Source organism: Acipenser ruthenus, chromosome 12 (assembly GCF_902713425.1).
Source record: "Acipenser ruthenus chromosome 12, fAciRut3.2 maternal haplotype, whole genome shotgun sequence".
In the NCBI taxonomy this organism is placed as follows: Eukaryota; Metazoa; Chordata; class Actinopteri; order Acipenseriformes; family Acipenseridae; genus Acipenser; species Acipenser ruthenus.
This window is the reverse complement of record NC_081200.1, coordinates 15849640-15868801: the sequence shown is the minus strand read 5'-3', so window position 1 is coordinate 15868801 and position 19162 is coordinate 15849640. Positions and strand designations below refer to the sequence as shown.

The 19162-nt window shown below is 43.8% G+C and overlaps 1 protein-coding gene across 3 annotated transcripts in view; it reads left to right on the top strand.

Moving 5' to 3' along the window:
• The first annotated feature begins 13700 nt into the window (after positions 1-13700).
• LOC117417366 (rho guanine nucleotide exchange factor 4-like) overlaps positions 13701-19162 on the top strand; it is a 230484-nt gene continuing 225022 nt past the window's right edge. For 2 of the 3 annotated variants that reach the window (XM_059034599.1, XM_059034594.1), the window contains exon 1: positions 13701-14144. In XM_059034599.1, the coding sequence (XP_058890582.1) occupies positions 13944-14144 (201 nt within the window). In that variant the 5' untranslated portion in view covers positions 13701-13943. The remainder of the gene's footprint in view (positions 14145-19162) is intronic. The other variant, XM_034029481.3, reaches the window with a different exon arrangement.

The window sequence follows — 19162 nt, the reverse complement described above, 5'->3', positions numbered from 1 at the left end:
TGCCTTCCAGGGCTTTAATAAATTGACGTGATAAATTTCTGTTTTATTACGGCGATCGGGCTGTCTAATTTCATAATTCACTACTCCTACAGCCCGTATCACCTCATATGGCCCCTGCCATTTAGCACACAGTTTCGACTCCAATGACGGAAGAAGCAGCATTACTTTATCTCCTGGCCGAAAGGTTCGAATTCGTGCATTAGTATTGTAATGCTGCTGTTGCCGATGTTGAGCCGATCTAAGATTGTCTTGAGCCAATCGACCAATTAAATCGAGGCGATCCCGCAGTAGGAGCACATGCTGCACTACATTTTTAGAGGAGCCCTTGTGTTCTTCCCAACCTTCTCTCAACAGGTCGAGGATGCCCCGTGGCTGCCGGCCATACAGCAGCTCAAAGGGGGAAAATCCCGTTGAGCTCTGAGGCACCTCTCTCACTGCGAAGAGGAGATAAGGAAGAAGAGTAGCCCAATGTTTCTGCTCCTGACTTACAAACCGTCTCAACATTTGCTTCAAAGTTTGGTTAAAACGTTCCACCAGTCCATCCGTTTGGGGATGATAAACCGATGTCCTGATGGGACGTATTTTTAGAATTTTATACACTTGCTGTAGCGTTTTCGATAAAAAGTTCGTTCCATGATCAGTTAATATTTCTTTTGGGATCCCTACTCTAGCCATAATCTGACTTAACTCTTTCGCAATTGCAGTGGCACTAGTGGACCGCAGCGGAACTGCTTCCGGGTACCGCGTCGCATAATCCACCATTACTAATATGTGTGTGTACCCGGAATCAGAAGGCAGCACTGGCCCAACTATGTCCATTGCAACGCGTTCGAAGGGAATGGAGACAATGGGCAGTGGGACCAAAGGGGCGGGGCGCACTCGACCCGGCGCTACTCTCTGACAGTCCGGGCAGGTAGCTACATATTTCGCCACCTCGGTGTAGAGCCCTGCCCAATAAAATCGAGCCAGTATCCTGTCCCTCGTCTTGTCAACACCAAGATGTCCTGCAAAGGGGACATCATGCGCCAGCCTCATGACCTCTGGTCGACAGGACGGGGGAACCATCAACTGTTTGACAGGCTGTCCTGTGCCCGGGGCGGGGTTTACTCTATATAGCAAGTGCCCCTCTACAACGAAATGAGGATATACCAGCGCCCCAATGCCATCAACATCCTTACCCTCAATAGACCGGACCTGTTCCCAAGCGTGCACCAGTGTGGGGTCGTTGTTTTGCTCCCACACTAGGTCCGCGCTTGAGGCCCACACGTCCGGGATATCGACGGGGGCTGGAGTAGTGTCTGCCCTCGAGGGTCCAGTAACCTCGCCCGCCCGGTCACACTGTGTCCCCACCCCCTTCGATTGGCGTTTGGGACCATCAGAACCTTCCCCCGCCAGTCCCCAGCCGTGTCTCATCGATGCGCCCTCCCACTTTTCCTTCCGTCTCTCCTTACGTGTTTTCCTAGGACGGAAAAGGGGAGAAAACAGTTCGGCGTGGAAAGGAAAAACTGTACCAATGACTTCCTTTCCTCGGGAATCTGCCGTGTTTACACGTGTGGTCGAGGCTGCCGGTACTTTTAGTAAATCTTTATATTGCGGCCAGTCTCGACCCAGAATAACTGGGTGTGGTAACTTCTCGGCCACCCCCACTACTAGGTGGCGCTTTATCGGACCTACCGATAAGTATACTTTTAGAGTGGGGTATGTCGCCGTATCCCCATGGATACAGGAGATCGCCACCTGGCCTTGTGGCTGCCACGACATACCGCCAAGGAGAGCTGTTCGAATCAGAGTTTGCTCACACCCTGTGTCCACTAATGCGTGGGTACTCACATTCCCCAGCGCCACATCAACAATACACGGGCCCTCCCGACCTTTCCCCCATTTCTTACCCGTCTCAGACGCCAGGTGACACGCAGCCACATCGCATTCCATAGCGGCCGGGCAGTATCTCGCGATGTGTCCCGACTGCTGGCACCTGAAACAGATTGGAGGGGCAGAGGGTGAGGGTGGTACGTATCTGTCCCGCTGTTGGTATGTCAGCGGGGCAGGGGGAGCCATTCTACCCCAGCTGGGGGCCAACCTCTGCCTCCACGGTAAGGGGGCTGGATGACCCGACGGGGCTGGTGATATTCTGGGTCGTGGTCCGGGAGCGAGGTTCGGTGGTGGTCCTTTAGTAGAGGAGGGAGGGGTGCAGTCCAGCAACGTGGTGCGGGCGGACACGAGGGAGTCCTCAAAATTCTCCGCCAGGGCCACGGCCTGTTCCAGAGTGGTGGGATTGTGCCGGCGTATCCACGCTTGCGTCTCCGCCCCGACCACATGGCAAAATTGTTCCATTACAATGGCTTCCCCCATCTGGATCCCAGTTTTCTGGCTGGGGTTCAGCCATTGCGCCATGTGGTCGCACAATCGTTGGGCCACCACCCTGGGCCGGGTGTTTGCTGGTCGCTGGAACTCCCGGAAGCGGACTCGGTGGGTCTCCCCCGTGATATTAAGGCGGCGGAGGATAGCCTGCTTCACCAACTCGTACTGGCTAGCGTCTTCATCAGTCATGGCCCGGTATGCTGCTTGCGCTTCTCCCATCAAGCAGGGGCCAAGTTGGCTTGCCCAGTACTCCCGGGGCCATGCTGCGGTGGTAGCCAGCCGTTCGAAGGCTACGAGATAGGCTTCGGGGTCATCCTCCGCCGTCATCTTCTGAGCCCGGGCCTTCGGGGCCACCATCACGGGGCCGGTTGCCGCCGACGTCATCCCCATCCCGACCCTTTCGATGAGGGCTGTGTACCGCTCCTCCCTCCTCCGTTCCTCAGCCTCCCTCCGGCTGTCCAACGCCTCCAGAATCGCAGATAAAGCAGCGGGGTCCATCCCACTTCTGACACCACGTGTGACAGGTAGCTGAGTGGGTATGTTAGGACAGGCGTAATGTGGTGTAAATCAAAAGACTCCAGTCCGTTATGCCGTTAAGCGCCTTGGTTTTATTTTGTCACACAAAGGAAACCAACAATAATGACGCCAGGATACACAGCAATGTGTAACCTGCTAAACTAATAATTATAATAACGCCGGGATACACAGCGATGTGTAACCCGACTAAACAAAGTGAAAAAGGGGTTGCAGTCCCAAAAATAAACAAACAACAAAACCAATCCGTCTTCCTCTTGTGATCCAAAACACGGGGGGGGGGGGGGGGTAATAAACCCAGCACTTCCGGGTTGTCGCTCCTGCGGCGTACTCCCGGAGCGTCCCGTTAGTGCTCTAAAAATACAAAGTGCAGAAGGGTTAGCACACAAATCCAAAATAGCAAAGAACCTGCTATCCAAATCCCTTCCTCTGTTTCTCTGCTCGGTTTCTCTCTCTCTCTCTCTCTCTCTCTCTCTCACGCACTGTACCTTGCCAGAAGGAACAGAGCCCCGGGCCACGCCCCCTTTTGTACGCTCCGTCCCGCTCCCATTGGGCAGCGTGGGCAATCGCCGTTGACCAATGCGCGATTGCCACAGCGCTCCCCGTCTGGGTTGATGACGTTGCGCACCGTGGCTCTGCCTGTTCCTCCTCTCCACAGCCCTCACCGGTCGGAAGGGAGATCTAAAACAAGAATTCATTCTCTCTTTGTCACACTGGGTTATTTACTTTTTCATAACTTCCATGGGTATGTTTGCCTCAAAGTTACTGTAGTGCTTATGCCATTTATACTTTGTCAATGTTCCCCTTTGTCAAGTTTTTATTTTATATATAAAATGGCAAAGGAATGTACTAGTATTTATTTTAACAAAACAAAACAAAACAACCCCCCCCCCTGAAAATCAGTGAAAATGTATTTATTGTAGTTTTTTCCCAGTAATATCCTGCCATACTATAAACCCAAACTAGACACCATAAATGTAAACAATGAAGGACAAACATTACATCATTTTGCACTGTTTGAGCAGCCAGATCCTCTCGTCCAAACTGCACGAGATGACAATAAGAGAAACCCTACACATGACTTATTAACTAGTTTACAGTGCTTTGCACAATTAGCAGCATTTAAACAAATAACAACAACATAACAAAATTAGGGTCTCTCGTATGAAAACTGAAATCATTTTGCACAGTTTCATCAGCTTTGCTTCTTGTCAGAAAATTTTACAAAGTGCATATAAAAAACAAGAATATTATTTAAGAATACCCATACTCATACCAAGAATGCACCGTTTAAACCATTTTACAAAACGTTCAGTGTTTTTTCTTAATGTATTGCTGAAGGGTTATTATTCTGTTTTTTGAAGCCAGTGAAGATGCTGAGGCTGTTTTCAGATAACCTAGAAACTCCTGTGAAGCTGCATGATGTAGCTGAGGGGTTGTCAAGTGCGTTTGCACTGCCAAGGACCACATTCTTCAAAAGGAAAGCACAGCACTAATCTAAGCAGCTGAATGATCCTTTGTGATTTAGAGCACAGTAGGCAGAAAAAATGTCCCCATCAATAATTGAATGGATAAACCTCTGATGGATATGGACTGATCAGACACATGAGACACAGCATTCAATATGTCTCATCATTCAATTTCATGCATTTGTTATAGTTTACCAGGTTTGCGATGTTTTTAAATATGTTTTACCATACCGCTCTGAGCTACCATGTCCCCCGTTAACACAACTGCTTTATAGTTGGCCTTGCTTAAAAAAAAGTAAAGTTTACATGTAAACAACTTGCCGTTTAAACTTGATGTACAGTCATGTTTTGACATACACAGCAATTTGTTTTACAACTGTTTAGTGGTATATACAATATTGAAGTAAACTACTGAATGAAAATTCAATTCATGAAAATGTACTGAATTAATGAATGTTACAAAGATTGTGTGTTGGTTATTGATAAACCAATTACGTCCGCTCCTATGATTGTCTAATAAAATCCAGTGGTGTCTTATTCCGGTGGGGTATAAGTGAATCAAATTGACCCTGTAGACAGAGGGTGCTCACATTAAAAAAAAAGGATGGAAAGTACAGTCGATACACACAGGGGAGTCAATAGACAAGTTAATTTCTGCAAATATACTCCTTTATATATATAATACAGTAGTTCCATTAAAGGTTGAACAAATTCCATAATAAATATTGAAACAAACTCCTGCTGTCACTTGTAGGGATAAGGTCCTATCTTTATAGACCCATATCCTTTTTTATAACAGGTGAAAGTAAATTGAATAACGATGGTGCAATATAGTTACTTTGCAGGTGAATTGCTGAACTGCAGCATAGGTAACGCAAAACCGCTTCTGTTTTTAAAAGCCCTGTTACTGTTCGCAGGGTAGACTGCTGTGTCGTCTTCTGCAAGACCATAAAACAATGAAATACTTTGGATTGGTGCCACAGAGTTTGGCCTCCTCGTGGAACAGAGCTATTATTAACCACAGGGGTATGCAAGGAAAAAAGTTCTGCCTAAGAAATTAAAGCGTGTATTCAATTTCAGCTTGGGACACATTGTTCATCAGCCCTGTAGTGAGAAATCATGGACACTTATTGTTTACACTGCCTTTAAGATTCTTACCCTTTTAGTGTGAGCATTACAGTTTTAGTTAAATTAATATAGTGTACATAGGAGGCCAGAAGAGTGCTTATTATTATTATTATTATTATTATTATTATTATTATTATTATTATTATTATTATTATTATTATTATTAACACATCAAAGGATACTAAACACTCCCTTTTAAATGTATAATGTTGCATTTATTCTAAATATGTCCCAAATATGTAAATATACTTATTAAAAGCTGGGAGCACATAGCATCCTTATTAATAAGCTGCACGACTCGTAACACAACACACTCCACACAATGATGGAGGACAGGACCCATTTATGGAAAGATACTGTACACTTGCCTACCCTTTCTAGGTTTGTGTCCTGCTTATCTTATTGTTAGATACTGAATACTAATTTGATTATGTTCTTTTCTATCTGTTATATTACAAAGGTGGCAGTTGTTTTAAGAATTTATTGTAAATCTGAATTGTGGGTCTTTACAAAGTACAGTAAACCAACACGATTTTTTAATTTAGTGAAAAAAGAAATGACCATCAGTGCTTGTCAATGTAGTGCTCATGAAAGGTCGGAGACAGTGGCACTGGAATGGGTTGCTTTGTTATTTTGATGCTGAATCCCTGGGATCTTTTAAGAACCAACTTGACAAGGCTTTGATATCAATCAGCGTCATGGAACCGGATGTGCATAGATATGCTGAATGGCCTCCTCCTGTTAATAAATGTTCTTGTGTTCATATTTTAATAATAATAATAATAATAATAATAATAATAATAATAATAATAATAATAATAATAATAATAATTAGAACTGCATCTTTAAATTATTAAGCCACCAAATGTAGGCAGCTCATTGTCAAATGATGTTTAGGATTAAAAATCAACTTGGTTAACTGTGGTTTTCTTCAACCCATTGAAGTTTTGATTGGCTTCAATTGGTGAGACAACGAAATGTAATATGTGCTTTTTCAGATTTTTTTTTTTTTTTTGTAATCAGAATGTTGGTGTGTGCATGTTTGGATTCTGTAAGTGCAATTTATATTTTTAGATTTTTACACCCTGTGCCATTATTGTTAGTGTTCTTTTTTAGAATGGATAAAGTTAGTACTTTCCATTATGTAATTTTATTTGATACAGGAAAATAATAAGGTTTTATGACAAGTTTGTTTTTATAATTCTTCTAACATTCTTTGTAAATATCGGTACTTGATTCAATAAAATGTTTGTTCATTAAATGCTTTAATGTCCTCCTTGGTTGTTGGTGTAATGGTTTTATGTTGAGATGTAATTGAAACAATCTATCTTTAACACACAGCAGACAGGAAAAATTGTCTTCATCTGAATCAAAGTGCAAACACAGTCTGTAAAACAAACAACATCAACAGGTAATAACAGATAAGGATAAACGCGCTAAAGCATAGATTATTGATTATTGGTGTCTTATTTTTCTTACATGCTAAATGGTGTTGTGAATTATTTGGTGGGGGCAATTTTTAAAGCATTTACTCTTATTCTATAATTATGTTAATATTATGGAAAAAAAGAAAAACAAACTAACTTAAGAATGCTTACAAAATATTGAATTACGTTACTTACTGTTGTTTGTTCTAGTTAAAAAAAAAAAACTAAAAAACAACAGGTGTCTTTCTTAAAAAAAGAGTTAATTAAAGACTGACACAAATGCTTTGAAGCTATGGGTGCTAATAGGGTAAACCATACACACACCCACATACACACAAATTCACTATCATTTCATTTTTTAATATATATAATTCAGATACACAACAACATTTCAAATAGTGCACTGCATCTTCCCAGAAAAAGTTCTAAAAGGCCTACGTCTCTATGCTGAGTTCAGAAAGATGATGTCTATTCTATAATTAATATCTTTGCAATCAGACTGGCTCTAGAGAAAGGTATTTATTTTAATATACGAATCGTCACTGGATAATATAAACCAGAATCGTTTTTGCTCCTTTTTCCTAAATAGTGTGTTACATGAATAAATAACTAAATAAAAATAAATAACTAAATAATAAAAAAAATATGTATTTAGTTTCCTTTCAGTTTGAAGATGACCAATAACAATGCTTCTGGGATATGCCTGCCACAGGTCAGGTATTTACTGAGCATTTTATGTCAGAGCTGCCTATAGACCCCTCCGGGGAGTGACGTCCTCGGTCCCGCCTACCGAGGGATTAAGTAGTCACTCCACGGAGATCACGTTCTCTTTTGCTTCTCACAATCAGACAGGTAAGGTAGGTATAACTAACCTCTCCTGTTGCGTGATTGATTATTGTAAACAAGCTCTCACTTCGAGTTTTCTGTTCCCCTGCAATTCATTGCTGGAAGTCGGCTTGCCACTTCCCTGGAATCCGAAACTCTGCTTCTGAGGACTAAGCTTGAAACGCTGCGTAACTGCGCTTCATAAAGTCCTGCATAAAAGATTAATCCTCAAACTGAACGCAGTAGGGATTCAAGGAAATGCATGCACATGGATTAGGGAGTAGTTAACATGTAGAAAACAAAAAGTACTGATTAGAGGAGAAACCTCAAAATGGAGCGAGGTAAACAGTGGTCTACCACAGGGATCAGTATTAGGTCCTCTGCTATTCCTAATCTACATTAATGATTTAGATTCTGGTATAGTAAGCAAACTTGTTAAATTTGTAGACGAAAAATAGGAGGAATGGCAAACACTGTTGCAGCAGCAAAGGTCATTCAAAATGATCTAGACAGCATTCAGAACTGGGCAGACACATGACAAATGACATTTAATAGACAAAAGTGAAAGGTACTGCACGCAGGCAATACAAATGTGCATTATAAATATCATATGGGAGATACCGAAATTGAAGGAATCTATGAAAAAAACCTAGGAGTTTATGTTGACTCAGAAATGTCTTCATCTAGACAATGTGGGGAAGCTATAAAAAAGGCCAACAAGATGCTCGGATATATTGTGAAAACTGTTGATTTTAAATCAAGGGAAGTAATGTTAAAACTTTACAATGCAATAATAAGACCTCATCTAGAATATTGTGTTCAGTTCTGGTCACCTCATTACAAAGAGGATATTGCTGCTCTAGAAAGAATGCAAAGAAGAGCGACCAGAATTATCCCGGGTTTAAAAGGCACGTCATATGCAGACAGGCTAAAAGAATTGAATCTATTCAGTCTTGAACAAAGAAGATTACATGGTGATCTGATTCAAGTATTCAAAATTCTAAAAGGTATTGACAATGTCGACCCAAAGGACTTTTTCGACCTGAAAAAAGAAACAAGGACCAGGGGTCACAAATGGAGATTAGATAAAGGGGCATTCAGAACAGAACATAGGAGGCACTTTTTTACACAGAGAATTGTGAGGGTCTGGAACTACCCAGTAATGTTGTTAAAGCTTCAAGATCCTTCAAGAAGCTGCTTGATGAAATTCTGGGATCAATCTGTGCAGCATCCCAGCCTCTGACCCTGCGCAGGAGACTCGCAGTTTACAGGTGCGGCTTCCTCAGCCAGCTCAGCTGATCCCTCTGCAGTGTTGGGAGCCCCGTCCTCCCCCCTCCTCCACCTGCTGTCGAGCCCATTGCAGAGCGTATCCTGAGCACAGGATCCAGCCCATCAAGCTCGCAGCCGCTTACAGTCTCCTTCAAGGAGCAGTAAGAGGGTGAAACATTCCAAGCAGGCTAAGGACATCTCAGAACTGAAGAGCCAGATGGCTCAGGTAGTGGAGTACCTGGTCAGGCAGCTGCCCTGGAACAAACACCGTCCTCACCGGCAGTCACCCTGGACATCTCAGAGCTAGACGAGGCAATAAGCGAGGAGGAACAGGGCGCGGGTCCCCTGGGATCACTTTCTGGGATGCGGACTCCTTTGCACAGCAGGAGACAGCGGTCCAGGAGATAACCCAGAAGACGGGCCCCAGCTCTGAGGTTGCCTCAGAGACTAGTGTTACCCCTCCCTCGAGCTCAGTTTGGGCGCCAATGGAGTGAGCCTCCAACTTCCTCCAGGTCCCCTGGAAGGCAGGGCTTGTACAGCGCCGCTCTGTTGTCAGACAGGCACAAGCTTCAAACCCCAGCATTTTCTGGTGTTCCCAGATTTTCTGGAGGAGGTACAGACTTCTTGCCTCCAACTGGCTTCGGTGCAGAGTGTCTCCAAACACGCAGCCCTGCTGGCCTTCTTGAAAGGTGCTGGGGCGTTGGACCTAGTGCAATTCCCGCTGGTGGATTCCACCATCGTGGCTCTGGTGCAAGCCCCTGCATGCCCTAAAGGCCAATGCAGGATAACAGAGGCCCACCTTAAAAATGTGTACGCAGCCAAAGCACAAGTAACGTGCCTGGCGAACACAGCAGGTCTCCTGACGGCCTACCTGGATGGCATCTTGTGATCGGCGCCCCTCCATAAACCAGTAGCTTCAGAGCTGCGCTTGGTCTCGGGTACGCTGATGCAAATTTCATGCTTCCTAGGGCAAGCCCTGGGCAAAAGTCTGGCAGGCCTGGTACTGGTGTGCAGACAGCTTTAGCTGTCACAGGACAGGGTCCCAGATGCGGACAAGTCGGCCTTACCGGACACGCCTATCTCCCCAGGCCATACTTTTGGACCAAAGGTAGGGCGATCCTGCAACGCTCTCACAGAGAAAGGCGTCCTGACAGGTGGCAGCGATGTTCCCCTCCCATGCCTCGGCACAGGGAAGGGGGAGGCGATGGTGTCTGCCAGTTACCACGGTAACCCGGACTATCCCGATCCCTACGGCACCACGGGGTGACCTGAGGCACCGCCTCCAGGCCTCCACGGCAAGGAGCCAGCAGCAAGCACGGGGGAACGCCGGACGTGGGGCCCCAGCGCACCAGCGCCCAGGGAGACACTTCCACCGGAACCGCCCCAGGCAGCCTCCAAGGCAGCCTCCGCCCCAGCCTCAGCAGCCCCAGCAGGGGCCCTGAAGGCTTGCGGCCTCAGACCCACCCATACGCACAACACCATCTGCACTACTGGCACAATTGCATCTCAGGCTCTTGGGTACTCGCCACCGTACACACCGGCTACGAACTGCAATTCCACTCGGGACCTCCTCCCTTTCGAGGGATCACGGTCACATCCGTGAACGACCCTCTCCAGGTCTTTGCCCTCAAACAAGAGGTATAAACACTACTTCAAAAACAAGCCAAACTTCTCAAAAAGAGGGGTTCTACTCGAGGTATTTCTTGGTGCCAAAGAAGGACGGCAGCCTTCGCCCCATCCTAGACCTGAGACACCTCAACAGGTTCTTGAGGGAGAGGAGGTTCCAGATGGTCACACATCGCCACATCCTCCAGTCTGTCCAGCTGGGCGACTGGTTTATAACAGTGGACCTGAAGGATGCGTATTTTCACGTTCCTATCCGTCCAGTGCACAGGAAATATCTACGCTTTGCCTTTCAGAGGAGTGTCTTCGAGTTCTCCGTGCTGCCATCCGGCCCCTCCTTAGCTCCCCCACATTTTCAAAGTGCATGGATGCCATCCCAGCTCCCTTGCGGCTGCAAGGGATCAGGGTGATGAATTACCTGGACGACTGGCCGATTTGTTCCCAGTCCCAGGCAGGAGCAGTGGTCCACACAGCGATTGTAATGGAGCATCTGTCAAGGCTGGGTCTCACCCTCAACTATGCAAAAAGCCAATTAACACCGGTACAGAGTACGGTTTATTTGGCTCTCCGGCTGGATTGCCTTACAATGCGAGCCTACCTGTTGGACGACAGGGTAGCTGCTATTCGCAACTGCCTGGCCCTGTTTCAACCAGGACCCACAGTGCAATTAGTGTTGTGCCAGAAACTATTGGGTCTGATGGCCGCAGCTTCATCAGCCATCCAACTGGGGTTACTGCACATGCACCCGCTTCAAGCGTGGCTCAAAGCCTTTCGGCTACACCCCAAGCGCGACAGACACTGGCGGCTGACAGTGTCTCATCTGTGCTGGAATGTGCTACGCAGGTGGAGGCAAGCCCCTCACCTGAGTGAAGGCACAAGGATGGGAGTTATTTACAATCGTCAAGAGGTGACGAAAGACACATCCAACTCCGGTTAGGGGGCTGTCTGGGCAGGCAGAGGAGTCTGCGGATCCTGGTCGGGCCGCTGGATGTCCCTGCACATCAATGCACTAAAGCTGAGAGCAGTCCACCTCCTTGTGCTCTGCAAAAAAAAAAAAAAAAAACATATCCTTGACTGCATGGACAACGTGTCAGTGGTTGCGTACGTGAACCACCAGGGAGGGCTTCGGTCCCCGGGGTTACACTGCATAGCCTTTTGGCTACTGATCTGGGCACAGAGGCACCTACTGTCCCTCTGGGCTGTACATCTCTCGGGAGTGGTGAACTGTGCGGCGGACCTCCTTTCCAGGGAGGGTCCTCACCCGTCAGAATGGTGACTGCACCCTCAGGTGGTGCAGTGCATTTGGGAACGCTTCGGGGAAGCCCAAGTCGACCTCTTTGCCACGGCAGAGACAAACCATTGCCCCCTGTGGTTCTCCCTCCGCAGCTGCGGAGGTCCACTAGGTATCGATGCCCTAGAGCACGACTGGCCCGAAGTGCCTTTATACGCTTTCTCGCCTATACCGCTGCTCCCTGCCTTTCTCAAGAAGGTCAGGAGAGAGGAAGCGACAGTTCTCCTGGTGGCCCCCATTGGCTTGTGAACACGATTTTGACTGCGTATACTAATGCCGGCCTACCCCCACCAGGGAGGGGGAGGGTGTGGTTACGTCATGGGCCCTCTTCAGAGGTGGCTTGTTGACCGATATATGTACTGTGGCTAGCTGGACTACCCCGCATACGTTTACCAGGTTCTGCCGACTTAATGTCAGGAGGCTGTGTGGTCCAGTGGTTAAAGAAAAGGGCTTGTAACCAGGAGTTCAAATCCCACCTCCACCACTGACTCATTGTGTGACCCTGAGCAAGTCACTTAACCTCCTTGTGCTCCGTATTTCGGGTGAGATGTAATTGTAAGTGACTCTGCAGCTGATGCATAGTTAACACACCCTAGTCTCTGTAAGTCGCCTTGGATAAAGGCATCTGCTAAATAAACAAATAAATAATAATGTCGTAGATCCCTTTATGTCTTTAAAAGGCACTAGGGTCCTTGAGGTTGCACGCTCACACCGCCAACACTAGATGGCGGTAGCGAGATGTCCCTCAGATGCTGTCCGCTCATTCTCCCTTCCCAAAAATATTCAATTTGGCGGTCATCTTCGAATTGAAGGGGAACGAAAGGTTACGGATGTAACCCCAGTTTCCTGAAAGAGAAGATGACCGCCAATCTTGTGAGGTCGTATAACTCCCGTAACCTATCGTTAATTGTTGAAGGCTTCTGTATAAAGTCCAAATGACCCCTTCTTTTCAGACCCAGAGAATTGACACAATGCGCGTGCGCCGTTTCTGCAACTGAATCCAATGAGTGGATGAAATGCACAAGTGGGTTTATCCATGCTATTATGATACCTAACGCGTAACTACATGCTCTAAAAATAAATTGTTAGATATGAGATCATCACTGAAAAGAAACAAAATTTGTGATTTTTTTCAGATGGAAAGACATAATACTGTATTATCACAATCTTTAAAATAAATAAATACATAATAAAAGTTTATGAACCCTTACAGCGTGCTCCATAAGACAGCTGTAGCAACTAAAATGAAACAATAACGCTGCTTGTTTTCACACAGCTGCTTAAGCCAAACTGTTTCCCTAACTTGGCTCTCAACTCAAACGCTGTGGAGGACATCAGCTGCCAGTTTGTTAAAGTTAGAGTCAGCGGTCACCCGTAACACCTGCGAATTGCATTAAAAACCCCGAGCACACAAATAAATATATTTACTCTATAGCGTTAAAACGGACCAGATCGACATACTGTACATTTATAATTTCCAGATTTGTATTGTTTAAAGTAAACACTTAAAAGGCAATACAAACAAGTAAACAAACGTAATATTATGTTATAGTTTAGTTATAATCTGTATTATGCTTATGCATGTTTTATTTTCTTTTTCCATTGCATTTCCAAAACAGCATTCCGTGCTTTTAGACAGGTGTCTTCTGGCAGCATGGCTAGGCTGTCACGCAGTAACATCGCCGCTTTCATGTGCCCCCTCTTCTGTTTGGTAACTGGGGGCTGGGGTTGGAAGCACATAGCGGGGTGTTAATCAAGAACTATTTGTCTTGTGTGCTGTATATACTCACAACAGCGACTTGCAGACTATTTTAAACGCAACAACTCCAGGCGTTTTTAGTTTTAATGAAGCGAGCTTCACAACGTGCCCTACTTCATACAATACAAGGAACATACACAGGCATTCAGCGATCACTGTAAAAAAGTAAACCAACTAGAACAGCCTTGAGGTAGAAAAAAAATCTGAAAACTGGATTAGTGGGAAAAGAATATGTACCGTTTTAAATCGTAAACACAATGGATAATAACACGAGGACCACGTCTGATGAAGAGGCATTGATTGGAGAAGTCCAAAGAGGAGATAGCGAGGACAATGCATCCCAAGAAGACGTTGACCTGGTTCAAATGCATCTCACGTGTTTACCGGAGAGGTACATGCACGCGAAGTTTACTTTATCGGCATACCTGCTGTGTTGGATGATACTCCAGCTATGCAAGGTAAGACATAAACATTCAAAATTAACTTTAAAATATTGCAACTTTAAAACGACGTTTGGAGGTTTATTATTATTATTATTATTATTATTATTCATTATATATATATATATATATATATATATATATATATATATATATATATATATATATATATATATAAAAATCTGAACTGGTGCAGAGTAAAGCATATTAAAGAAGTTATTCTTGAATAATGCGTTATTTGGTAGTTAATATTAACTTATTTAAATTCACTTATGAAATGGCTTATAACCAGTTGAAATAACCGAATTGATGTAAAGTAAATTGCATGAGGTATGGTGACAGTGTGTTGAAACAAGCTGGTGATTGTCGACATCCCTGTAATTGCATTTAGTTCAGATAAACGTTTCATGTATGCGTTCGAATGTTGCATTTTGTGGCAGTATCTTCACCGAATTGTTTGGGCTGTCTTTGTTTGGTCTCCATCACCTCCCCAGCCCCTTGTAGCAGGGTAGCTGCTTCGGTTTAAAATGTTTTTATTTTTGTATTTTCTCTAGTTTGCAATTTACCAGCTTACCTCCTGTTGCTTTAAAGGACGAAGACAATTTTTTTTTCCAACTGTTTAATACATTTGAAATATGAATTATATAACTGCTAACCAAGGAGATGGTTAAATAAATACAAATGCAGTACTTATCATTTTGTGATAATAGTACTGGAGGCTTTACACCTACAGTTTGAGCTGACGTTTCAAAGTGTGTTTTTAAATGTTCTCGACAGAAAGTTTGTAGATTAAACCCTTTTGAGAGTTCCAGCAGGCACCCACTGTGCTGAATAGAACTATTATACAAACAGTAGGTAAGTGTGCTCTGGTGAACACTGTGTAGAAATGAGTGATCACCAGGGCTTCAAGACCCATTTTCTTGGCTAGCCCTGTTAACATCACTGGTCCTCCTGCTTTGTGTTCTTTAGGTTCTTTGTTGCTTTTTATGCTTTAATTTAGATATTTCAATATTTTATGTTTGTAAATACCACTTCCAGTGCTGAAGGGCAATCTCACAATAGTCTAGCAGCATCGTGACCTACAGCACAGGAAGAAACAAGGTACCAGGAAGCAGCAACAGTATGTGTATATATATATATATATATATATATATATATATATATATATATATATATATATATATATATATACACACAATATATATGTAAACAATGCAGGTTGTGATACAATATGTATCACAATACAGGTGATGGAGTTCAAGGGCTACTTGTATGATACACAAAAAGATTAAATGATCATGACTTAGGAAGACTATGTATTAATACCAGCTGTAAAACACACTTATTTTTCATTCAAGAACCATTTGGTGAACAGTAAGCTACGTTGAGCTTTTGCTCTTGTATCACAGTACAAACGATGTGATATGTCTTATAAACAAAGTATCACCATTCATTGATACACAATAAATTGTCACACTTTATATTATCCAGACAACAATAACAGAGTAATTAATGTCTTAAGCACCTGCAGTTTCTCTGTGACACAGTTATAGCTGTTACTAGGAATTGGAAGGTACGGCTAGGGTACAGTTAAAAATAGTTATACAATTAAATATGAAATTGTTCTGTTATATCTTATAACAATGGTATACACCGGTAATGCTGACTTACTAGAAAACATTAGCAAGTAAACTGAATGTATAAAAAAGGAAACATGCCATACTTACCATATGATATGTTTTTGTATGTTTACCATATGATATGTTTTTGTTAGTGACTGGAGTATAAGCTTAAATAAGGCAGGTCTATCATTATCAAAAAGCATTAACGTTATAGGGAATTTATTTCACCCTGATGCTGTAAAAACAACAACAAAAAACAAAACAATGAAAAGCAGGCATGTGGGGGGCAAGCACTATTTCAGTCAGTCTGTAGGGGGCTGTGGCAGGCTGGCCTGAGCAGTGACGTCAGACCTGGTAGAAACACACACTGCACAGCGAGTGAAATGTGAAATGTGTAAAATAAAAAGGCACAGTAGCCAAAACAGACAAAAAAAGCAAACGGACCCGGAACAAACAAGTATTGTGCTGGTGCTCCAGCACACATAGCGATTGTTTGCTTTTCTATTTTAATTCTTTCTCCACTATCTCCCGTTCTCCACTCACCGAACACTTAACCCTGAGTGAAACATGCATCTATATATAGAGTTGTGCCGGGATTCAATTACTAATTAATCATTCACTTGAATCCCAGCACATGAACTGATTTGTGCAATCCCAGTGCTCACATACTATTACATACTTTATCTGCACGTGAAGTGATTGTGCAATCCCCGTGCCAAAATACATAATACAACACTCATGCTACATATCCCAATTTATATTCTGTGCACCAATATATATATACACCAACATTAACACACCACATACAACATATAACACAAAATACGCACAGGGGCAGGCACCCTGCCACAAAGGCGCTGAAGCAGGTTCTGATGACATTGCCGACCACAAGAGTAAAGTAAATAAATGCATGGTCTTGAGCTTTTATATTTTTCTTATGTGGTTAGTTCAATAAAACAGGCAGATTTGTTATTTAAATGCAGAGTGTGACGGGGGTTTGAGGCTGATTCAATTTCTGTCAATCTGCCTCAATTCAGTGAGACACATTCAGTGTGAATTACGAGGCAGAACTGTAAATTACAATTTATTTTATAATGGTCTGAGTAATACTGCTCCCTTGATGAGCCTGCTGTACAAACTGGGATAAGTATATAAGCAGAAGTTTTCTAACAAAGCTCGACCTGAACAAAACTCAGCAATAATCCCTCTGTTGAGCAGTTCACAGTCACAGGCTTTCTAAATGGGATGTCTCTGAGTTTTGTATTCCTGACTGCATAGAAGTGAGTGATAATGTGTGCATGACCTCTGCTCAATCGGGATGTTTATCCTTGGCATACCATTAAAGAAAGAAGAACGCTGCATTTCCAAAGAGACAGAGCACTTCCTGATGGATTGCATCTTTTTGTTTGGCAGTTCCTGTGAAACCATGCGATTAAGGCCAGACAATAGGGGGTAGCCTTACTACTGAAGGTCCATTACATTTCTTGCAACAAGTGTAGTAGTTTAGTCAATTTATTTTTGGTGAACAACCATTCTACATTATTTTCTTTTATGGAAACTGTTAGAAATTACTGTTTTTAGAAATCTAAATCAAATGGGCCAATGAGTTGCATCCAAGTTTTCAGAGTTAAAAAAAAACCAAAAACAATGGGAAGTTTACAACATGTTGATCCTATTGAGAGGTAATTTAGGCTTGATTTGTTTGTGACTGCAGATGGTGGCCTTAATACTGAATACAGGGGTGACCTTAAGATTGAAGGTGTCTTCACACCTGGTCAATAGGAGAAAATGAAAAAAGTGAATTGCAAAGTAACCTTTGCAATGAGGCCTTTACGGCTGGCTTGAACTTGTGCACTAGCCCAAAAACAAGCCACACAAGTACTAGGCAAGGTTGTCAAATGGCCAAAGCACATTTTTTTATCTGGCACAATACTCATAACAAGTCTATGAGGTTACATTTGGTGTTCACTTTGTATATATAGAGAGGATCATGTCTCAATACAGAACACTTCTACAGGGGGTGCAGTTTTTAAGCAGTTTAAACTTAGCCCTGAGGAATGTAGGCAAATGTAGCTGAGCATGTGTCCTGCAGGGAACGGCAAAGTTAATTTGCCTTGGACTGTCAACAGCTTATTTACATACCTGTATTTATAGAGGGTTGGGGGGACCAGAAACAGAATCTAAAATATTGTAAGAATAACAGATTATAGAATAATTATACATTTTACCAGACTGTTTCACTTCCTTGGTTATTTGTCCACTAACACTTTCTTAAGTGAAATGACCAAATGAAGTTCAAAACTACCTGCGGGAGGGTGTGGGAATTCACTGGACACAGAAGACAGAAAGTTTATTTGAAACACCTCTGGGATGCACCAATTTATTTATTACAGCAGATGGTGCTGTTATGCCGTGGTCCCATATACCATCCATCCATTATCTGTAAGTGCTTAATCTTATAGAGCAGGGTTAGGCAATCCTGGTCTTGGAGTACCACAATCCTGCAGGTTTTGTAGGTATCTCTTAAGCGTCAATTGCAAAATACCTGGAACACATGGTAATTCTGACCAATTAAGCCAATCATTGAATCAATTAGGGCTTGGGTAAAACAAAAACCAGAAGTGTCTGTGGCACTCCAGGACCAGGGTTGCCTACCCCTGCTCTAGAGGGCAGCAGTGAGCCAGAGCCTAACCTAGCAGACACAGGGTGCAAGGCAGGACTACACCCTGGATGGGATGCCAGTCCATCGCAGGTCCCAAATACCGATAATGGTAATAATGGTAGCACGCAGTAATTGCCAACAATGGTATGTTTCGTTTCACAGTCCCGATTCCACTCGCAGGTGCTGAAAATAATAGACCAAAACCAGAAGGCGAAAGCAAAAAGGAAAAGAAAACACAGTAATCAAACTACAAATTAAAGGTGCTGTTTCTGTCCTTCACTAACACACATGGGGTTGCTCAGACTTTCTCCAGCTAAACTAATAACGTCACACTAGGGGTATGTAAAAACAAAGACACTGATTCTTTCTCCAGGCACTGACATTCTGTTATGATTTGTAATCCAGGTTTTTCAAAACAGAGCTCCCACTGTTGTTTCTCCTAGAAAGGGCAATTCCGAGGGAACAGCAAAGCGTCACTTTTATTGGTCGAGTGACCCCCCCCCCCAAGACCTGCCTCTCGACCACTCAGAGAGAGAGAGAGAGAGACGACACACCCTCACCCAACCTCTCTGTGTCATTGCCATGATTGACAGGTGGATCCCACGGGGCTTCCGACCTCCCCCTGCAGGATCATGCATGCGTCAGATAGCCAGCACAGACCTCGCCCTGCAACACTACCTGATAGATACCACTTTCTAACAGGTTTTTTCAAACGTCCTCAGATGAGAGCTATGTAGAGAATGGAAGTGCAC